At 49.4% G+C, this 8,839-nt stretch overlaps 2 protein-coding genes across 2 annotated transcripts; one reads left to right on the top strand and one right to left on the bottom strand.

The window, feature by feature from the left end:
• Nucleotides 1-415: 415 nt before the first annotated feature.
• Nucleotides 416-3,218, bottom strand: EMWEY_00048360 (programmed cell death protein, putative; the record flags this gene model as incomplete). The annotated part of the gene is made up of 5 exons (XM_013479358.1): nt 416-628; nt 882-1,120; nt 1,494-1,733; nt 2,010-2,673; nt 3,048-3,218. 5 exons carry the CDS (start codon nt 3,216-3,218, stop codon nt 416-418), a joined length of 1,527 nt encoding a protein of 508 aa, XP_013334812.1.
• A 763-nt stretch (nt 3,219-3,981) lies between these two features.
• On the top strand, nt 3,982-8,477 carry EMWEY_00048350 (hypothetical protein, conserved; the record flags this gene model as incomplete). The annotated part of the gene is made up of 10 exons (XM_013479357.1): nt 3,982-4,056; nt 4,282-4,425; nt 4,574-4,837; nt 4,994-5,125; nt 5,266-5,502; nt 5,785-5,937; nt 6,076-6,208; nt 6,403-6,689; nt 6,945-7,148; nt 7,671-8,477. 10 exons carry the CDS (start codon nt 3,982-3,984, stop codon nt 8,475-8,477), a joined length of 2,436 nt encoding a protein of 811 aa, XP_013334811.1.
• Between the last annotated feature and the right edge of the window lie 362 nt (nt 8,478-8,839).

The raw sequence follows: 8,839 nt of genomic DNA, 5'->3' as shown, positions 1-8,839 counted from the left end.
ATAGTGTCTCTCTCTCCTTTCCGTGTATCTCTCATACTGTCTTCTATCTACCTCTTCGTCTCAGTTTGTCTCCTTGCACCTCTTTTTGTCTCCTTTTCTTTCTCTTCTATTGTATCCTTTCCTCTTCCGCTCAGTTTTTGCCTCTTCTATTTCTCTCTTATTGTCTCTCTTAGTGTCTCTTTCCCTTTCTGTCACTCCATATGCCTGGTTCTATGTCTACATTTTACTGTGTATCTGTGTCTTCTACTTCTGCCTCTCTTTTGTCTATATTCTCTGTCTCTCTTGGTGTTTTTCTTTCTCTGCTTCTTTCTGTCCCTCTTCTGTCTCCTTGTCTGTGTCTTTCTCGTTATTTTTTGTCTCGTTTTCTTTATAAGCATGTCTTTGAGTTTCTCTCCCTTCCTGTGCCTCCCCTCGTTTAGCCGTAGAAAGGGTCCGGCTGTGCATACACAAATTCTTCTATATACGTATACAGCGACTGAGGAGACAGCTGAGGAGATACCTCACTGCAGTGAGACGAACAAGTGTAGACAGCTAACAACCCAAAAGAGAGACGCTCTAAAGCTGCAACTGCTGCGGGATCGTTCGACCCCACGTGCTCCACTAGCTTGGACAGCAGCTGAGGCTGCACCTGCGAAGACACCCAAACCCCACAGACACCCCACACAAGCGCAACTGCAGGAGGGAGACAAAACATTCGTTGCTTGTCTCCGTCAGTCTCCGTTTCCCTTTACGGTTGTCCTCGGTCTCTTGTCGAGACACAGACAGGGTCACGTTGCAGCCAGCGGCACCATAGAAAAACGGCACCCCCTACAACAGCAGGAAGACCCCAACAGCTGCAGCAGCGCCCAAAGCAGCAGCAGGAATATGTGTGCATGTCTAACTTGAAATTCAAAGTGTCTCTTTGCCCCGCAGGCACACGGGGGGACATCTGCCTCTTTGAGTTGCTGTGCAGAGAAGGGCCAAAGAGGTTTCCCTTTGTAGGCATAGCGCAGCACATGTCCCCTTTGGTGGGGTTGTTCTTTGCACCGTTTAATAAACACCTCTAGCTGAGCGTCTTGTGAACTGTGCTCAAGATGAAGTTCTTCAAAAGCGTCCATCTCTGAAGCATCTAGATCTGCCTCTAAAAACCGCAACAAACAAACAAGGGAAGACAAACAAATACACAAAAAAAATCCTCTCCACGCGCATGCACATCAAGCGCGCCCCAAATGTCTATGCACAAGCATACAACATACACCTCGAGAGATACTACACCCCTGCTCAAAAGATATAGCAACACCTGCTGCTTATCTGCCCTTTCTAGTGCAGCAGCACCTGGTGCTCCTGGAATCACACACTACACGCCGCAAAACACAGAAAGCCCCTGTATGCGCATGCATGCAGTTCAACGAAGACAGTTTTGTACAACTTCCAATGAAAGCGCACAAACAAAGAAAGCTTAGGTACACCCCATCCCAAAGACTACTCCAACAGAAGCAGCAGCAACGGCTGACCAGGTGTTTCTGCTATAGTTTGTTGGTATCTTTTAAGGAGTTCTTCTTCATGGGAAAGTGGCTTGTTGCTGTCCCGTTGCAGTCCTAATCTGCGCAGGGCGCTCTCAAGTGTCTCCTGAGCTGCGGTGTCTGTACACCTCCGTTCTTCTGTCTCCGCAGCAAGAGGGAACTCAGGAAGAGACACAAAAACAGATCCAAATTTTAGGCGCTTCAAGCATCGAGGATGCAACACGCGAACAGCTGCACATATCAAGCGCAGCATCAAACCCTAACCCCTCGCAAGCGTTAAGAAGCCCTAAACCCTCACAAGTGTTAAGAAGCACAGAGCAATTGCGGTCTGTCTTCCCACCGCTAGAAAGCTGCTGCTGCTTTTGCAGTGGCGGAACTAGGGTCTAGGGTTTAGGGTTTGTGCTAGGGAGGGACTCGCTTCAGTAGTCAAGGCTGTACAGGCCTGTTGCTGGCACCTCAGGCTCTGTGGTTGTGTTCCTATATCTAGGGTTTAGGGCTTCTGTGTACCTTGTATGTTAGCGGTATCTAGGGTAAAGAGTCCCCTTTGATCTTCCTCTGTGTCTTCATTCTCGAAGTCGGTCTCGTCGAGGTCTTGCAAGGCTGCTGTATCTGTCTCCTCATCTGCTCCTGCTGCTTCTGTCTCCTGCCGCTGCTGCAGAAGCAGAACCTGCAGTCTCCGTTCTTCGCGCATCAGCTGCTGCTGCAGCAGCTCAGCAGCTGCAGCAAGCTCGGTGTCTCTAACTGTCTCTCCGCCTGCTAGGCCGCACATAGGGCAGCAGCAAACCCTTCGACTTTCTTCCCCCTGCTGCAGCTTCTTTACTACATCTACCTGTGCATTAGCATCAATTATCTGCTGCTGCTGCTCCTGCTGCTTCTGAGAGGCTGCTGCTTCTGCTGCTGACGGAGATGTATCAGCGCTGCTGCTGTTGCCATCATTCCTCTCCACATCTCCGTCCTTCTGTTGCTGTTGTTGTTCCTGCTCCCTCCAGATGGACCAGAATTCCTTCTTCGATTGAAAGAAAGTCGATATTGCACAGTCAGGATATTCGTTGTTTATTCTTGGGAGGTGTACAGACACCGCACGGAAATGTGAGCCACAAGAAAAACAACAAAATATATAAATGCAGCGGTGAAAAGAAGTCGGAGGTGCATCTTCCACAGGCGCGTACAGCTGCAGCGCAGTAACGGCAGCAGCAGCAACAACAACAAATGCAGCAGCAGCAACTGCAACAGCAGTCCAGTGACATCGTCAGGGGTAAACAATACGAGCAGCAACAGCAGCGCACACCAACCCTTAACCACATTTCCTTCCACACTGGTGCTGCAATTGTTGCAGCACCAAAGTGAGAAGAAGCTGCAGCAGTTGATGCACCAGCAACTGTCGCAGCAGCAAGTGCTGCAGGGGAACAACTGCTGAACTAGCTCTCGTGCAATCAACAGCACGCGCTGTCGTCATCACCAGCCTCAGCAGCAAGTGGAGAAGAAGGAGCCGCAGCAACAGAAACAGCGTATGCTCTACCATATAGTGTAGAACATAAGTCTCACCTGCACCAGCAGCGTCAGAGGCACTTGAGGTGTACAGACACCGCAAAACAAATCTTGAGGAGGAGGCAACGCATGCCAATGCGGCAGACCCCCAACTTTTGATGGGAAAAACCAACGAGGTGCCCTTCGCTCTGCTTCCATAAAACCCAAAGATACCTCCTCCGCCTCCATCCTGCTGAGGGTTTAGGGTTTAGGATTTACGATTGACTGTTTAGTGTTTAGGAAGCGGGTAGTGGGGCGGCTGCAGGTACATTAGGAGTCAAATTCCCTCCTTCAAGCATCAAAAAGCAACGTAAGGAAGAAAAATCATGGACGTAAGACAATGAAGCTTGCGGGTTTAAGGTTTCGGGTTTAGAGTGTAGGCATAGGGCCCTCGAGTCAGAATCGAAGCTTCAGGTTCTAGCTAAGCAAACATAAAACGTTCGGAATGCAGATACTGCAGTTTTATGTTTTATGTTTTAGGGTTTTGCGTGTGAATTTCAAATAGGCAGAACTTAACGGTAAACATTAAACCCTAAACCGTGGACCCTAGAGCGAGGGCCTCTATCTGCATGCGCGAGGATACTGCCAACCCAAATTGCTTCTCCACCACCCTGTCTCATTTAGGTATTTTCAACGCTGAAATTTAATTATTTGATGTATTTATATATCAGCGGAGGCGTTGTTTTTAGCTCTAGTAGCGGAGCTAGGGTTTGGGGTGTAGAGTTGAGGGTTGAGGGTTTCACAGCGCTGCTGTGGGGCCCACCGCCCCTGGTCTTCCTCTCCCTCGACTCCCTCATTGCAGCAGAAAATCAAAATTACTACACGGCGAAGCTTGAAGTGTACGTAAACCTCAGCAACAGTGGAGGAGCCGGCAATCTGGCCGCTCCTCACGCAATTTTTAGGGCAACCACCATAGCCTATAGGTATTTGCCTTCAGAATCTTTCAGGCAAAATGGGGAGTCTCAACGAGGACCAGGAGGAGTCTGTCATGTCTCTGGCGCTGCTCCAGGTGACCCATTCTCTTACGGTTTGGTGTTTAGGCTTTCATCCACGATTTAAGGTGTTTGTGCGAATGGTTTTAAATTGTAGGGGCCCACCGAGAAGGCTTTGAGATGTTGACTAGCTTTTAGGGTTTGAATTGTTGCTTGGTGGTTCCTCATCCCGTTGTGTGGCTGTCTCTCCCTGTTTGCAAGCTTTAGGTTTAGGGTTTAAGTTCTAGGGTGTAGTGTTTAGGGTTTGCTGCTTGATGCAGAACAAAATAAAGAGAGACCCTGAGGCCTATCGCGAGGAATTCAAGTTGCAAATGTCAAATTTTGAAGGTCTCGTCGCAGCACTAAAAGAGCAGCCGTACAGGCCGACGAGAAAGTTGCAGAGCCTCGCCATGTTTCTGGCCCACGTAAACCCTATACCCCCCACCCCTAGGCCCCAAACCCTCAAGCTTCCGACGGGCAGTCCCCCCCGTTCTTCAAGCTCCTGAGCTGTACCTGCTTTCTCTACTGCTGCTGCTACTGCTGCTGCTGTCGCTGTTGTTGCTGCTGCTGCAGACAGCTCCTTGCTACAGTGTTGAAGCGGAAGATACGTGGGTAACGGGGCCCCCGGAGGCCCCAAAGGAGGCACCCGTCTTTGATGCTTTTGCCCCAGAGACGTTCCCAGGACAGGCAGTGGGCCTGGGGGCCCCCTCAGAGGGCCCCTCTCCCTGCGCTATGCTCAAAGAAGCTATGCAAGAGCTTTTGCTGCAGACAGACCTCCACCCCACCACACGACATGCGCTGTTGAACAGCTTGCTGCTCCTCAGAAGCAAGAAAATGGTCCGCAGACCCTAAACTCTAGATGCCTGCAAGGTAGAGAGCCAGGGAGCAAAGTCGTTGGCTGGCTCGGGTCTCCCGACCTTGAGGTGTGAGTCGCGAGCTGGGTGGACCTAGGGTTTAGGGTTTAGGGCCCAGGGCTTGCTGTGTTCGTTGCAGCTGAGCTGCGAGGAGCTGCTGCAGCAAGCACTGTCTCTGTTATCTATTAAAGACAAATTTGTTCGCCAGCGGCTAATGGCATTTGTCGTTAAAGACGTGTCGAAGGTTTTTGCGGCAACGACCAACAACCAAGTGAGATATTACGGTTTAAGGTTTGAAGCCTGCTTAGAATGCCTCTACAGGATAGGGCCTACAGCCGGGGCTCGAATCAGCACTGTGGAGTGCACTGTTATGTATATACGGTTTAGGGTCTGTTGTGTATGTTTCTGCAGGCGCGGACTTCTTTGCTGACTCGCCTGTTTGCTTTGCTAAAGAGCGGATCTTCTCCCTTGCCGGCTCGCTTGGCGCTGTGTTGCTTATTTCAGGTGTACAGACACATCACATCAAAGGGATTAACTCGCAACAGCTCCTCTTCTGCAAAAATAGTCAACGCCATTGCTGCCTTGACTTTGGCAGGGGACGCTCGGCTTGCCTTAAGCGCTGCTCTCTTTCTCTTGGGGGAGATTCAGGTGGGCAATATACTGTAGCTAATTGCTAGCTAGATGCGAAATCACTGGCAGCTAACTGAGAGCTAGCTGCTAGCAAGCTGACGGACCAGTTAGTTGGAGCTAGCAACCTGCGAGCCGCCGAGCTAGCCAGCTACCCTGCTCCAGAGGCTTTAGCTGGCTAGCGTAGCGGAGCACCCAGGTCGCTGCTGGTCTAACTAGCTGTTAGTGGTTGGCTAGCCAGAAGGCAGGTAGCTAGCCAGTTAGCCAGCAGTGTCGGTCGTGGGTCAGCTGGGTGCTGCGCAGGCTGCTGCAGTGCAAGCAAGTCACGCAATCCAAGCCGACGAGGAAGAGGGGGAGGAGGCGGTTGCTGCAGCTGCAGCAGCAGAGCTGCAGCAGAAAAGCGTTTTGCATTCTAAGAAGACAATGGCAGCGAAGCGGAAGCTCAAGAAGCAAAAGGTGCGCGTACACCCCAGCACTAGCCCGTGTTCTGAATTGCACTGCGCAGTTTGGGGCATCCTCCTGGTGCTATTTCTGCTAGCGGCATGGAGTGAGGGTTCAGAGTTTAGGAGTTCTGCCGTGTCTTCCCTGCTGCAGCAACGCATGCAGAAGCGGCTTGTTAGGAAGCAGCAGCGGTTGGAGGCGCAGCAAAACCATTGGGGCATCACAGCGTCTGCTGCCATTCTCGACCTCATCTACGATGCTCACGCACTCGCCGATAAACTCTTCGGTACTTCACTCTAAAAACCCTAAGGTTAAGGGTTCATGATTTCGGGTTTGCAGTTTAAGGTTTAGTGTTCAGGACGTGCTTTGAGTTTTACATTTTCGGCAACATCGTTGTTAGCGGGGCCAATGCGCACCTCTGTCAATGTAGGGTTTATGATCTACGGTTTGTGGTTTGGGGTGTATTGATTGTGTGTGCAGCTCGCGTGCGGCAGCAGCGCGAGAGCTTCAGCACTCGAGTTGTGTTCTTGAACTTGGTATCTCGTCTTGTGTCACATCACAAGGTTTTGTTGCTGAGTCTCTATCCTTATCTGGAAAGATATTTAAAACCCTCTCAGAGGCTTGTCCCCTCTCTTCTTGCAATTGCTGCTAATTCAGTGCACGCAGCAGTTCCTCCTGACGAGGTCAAACCCCTCCTCAAGACAATTGCTGACAACTTCGTCTCAGACACACGAGGAGAAGAAGTCGTCACACTGGGCCTCAACGCTGTAAACCCGAAACACTAAAGCCTAAACTCTGTGGAGCAGAAACACACAAATAGTCACACATCCATTCTACCCTATACTCCAAAGCATCGACACTGCCCAAATCCCTAAGCCTTCACTCTCGCTAAAGTCTGGGTTCAGGTTCCACGTCGTCCACCAGCCCGTTGTTTGCAGCCTGCAGCCCCCCTCGTGCAGACAACTTGAGGACGCAGGTCGTATGATTTAGGCTTTAGGATTTGGGGTTTCCGTGTGCCGTAGATAACGGAGATCTGCAGCAGGAATCCCCATTGCATGACGCCCGAGCTTCTTGGGGATTTGCTGCAGTATACAAAACACAAGAACAGCAAAAGTGTTTCCGCAGCCGCACGAGGTCTCCTCAATCTGTTTAGGGAGATACACCCAACGTTGCTGCCGCGTGCATTCTTAGGAAAGGAGGCCGCCATAAAGCTGCAAAGAGACCATGTAAGATGAGTGGTTTAAAAGGAGGCACCTTTTATGTGTCTCCTCTCTCTTCCCCTGCCTCTCAGTCCCGCGCAAACCCTCCTTGTTTCTCCTCATTATCTCCCATGCGGAATGGCACTCTCACCGTCTCGTTACTGTCCCTCTTAGCGTTGGCAATGTCGTTGTCCCTTTAGTGTTTCGGCCGTTCCGTAAGTTGTCTTTTGTATCCCCGTTTCGGTTTCTTGTGTCCCTCGCTGGCTGTCGCCGTGAGGGCGTGGGTTGCTGTGTTTTGCTTCTTTTTTGCATTTATGTTTGTCCCTCCTTGGTTCTGTCTTTCTTGCCGCTTGACGCCTTTTATCTGTTCTATTAGAGGAGCAGTATTAGGCTTCTGTGCTTCTGTCTGCTTGTGATTGCCTGCCGCCCAGCAGCAGCAGCACCAGGCATGAGGAAGCATGCATTGTAGGATTGATTGCAATGCAAACGAAAAATGGACGGATAAGACAAACGAGGTAGTTGGGTTCCGTGCTGGTGGGGTGTACGCAGGTGTCTCCGCCCGTGTTTGGGGCTTCAAGTGTCTCCACGAGTTTGCAGCTGCTGCCGCAACTGGAAGCCCTCAAGAAGCAATCGAAGGAGGAGCTGCAGCAGCTCTTAGGAGGAGGAGCAGAAGAAGAGAATACAGAAGGGGAGAGTGCCTCCGAAGATAGTGAGGCCGAGGGCCAGATGACAGACACCGAAGCTAATGAGGAAGAGGCAGATACACAGGATGCGGAGGAGACAGGCAGTGAAGAGACAGAGGCAGCAGACAGTGGTGAAGAAGACAGCGAAGCTGAAGAAGAGGAAGAGACAGAGGAAGAAGAAGACATAGACAGCGAAGAACACCAGCCAAAACCTGCAGCAGGGGAGGACGAAACAGCAACAGCAGCAGCAACATCGGGAGCACCAACAGAAGCCACAGCTGCAACAGCCGCCAACGAACCAGAAGCAGCATCAGGAGCAGCAGCAGGGGCTATCCCTTGTGGAGGTGAGCGACTGCTAACAGACGCGGACTTTGCTGCTCTCCGTCTGCTAAGGGCTAAGCAATTAGTACAGCAAGTAAAAGGGGGACGCCGCAAAGGTGGTAGTTTGGAAGTAGACACCGAAAGGGACCAGAAGCTTCTGAAGCTCCTTATATCGAACCAGGAGGCTAGCAGCAGCAGCAGCAGCAGCGAGGACGAAGACAGCGATGAGGAGACAGAAAGAAACCAGCAAGAGGTGAGGCATCCAAAAGAGGAGACAGATGGAGGCACTGTCTCCGTGTCTCTCTTTTATTGGGCTTTGTGGCAGCCAACTCTTTTTTTCTTTATGATATGATATATGATGATTATTATTAGTATTTGTGCTGCTTTTTATTGTCAGGTACTATATTGTTAATATAGTACATATGAATTTGAGAGGCTCAAAATATTATATAATATATAATATATAATATGAAACACGTAATATACAGTATATAATATATACTATGTAGCATATAGTCTAAAATATATATAATGTATAATATATAGTATATAATATATAGTATATAATATATAAAATATGTTATATAATATATAGTGTATAATAATAATAAAATAAAATATATTATATACTATATATTATACACTATACAATATATATAATTATATAGTATATATTATATATTATATATTATATATTATATATTATATATTATA

This window comes from Eimeria maxima, genomic scaffold (assembly GCF_000499605.1).
Source record: "Eimeria maxima Weybridge genomic scaffold, Emw_scaff1085, whole genome shotgun sequence".
Lineage (NCBI taxonomy): Eukaryota > Apicomplexa > Conoidasida > Eucoccidiorida > Eimeriidae > Eimeria > Eimeria maxima.
Note: the sequence above shows the minus strand (reverse complement) of the source record. Positions and strands in the feature narration are given on the sequence as shown.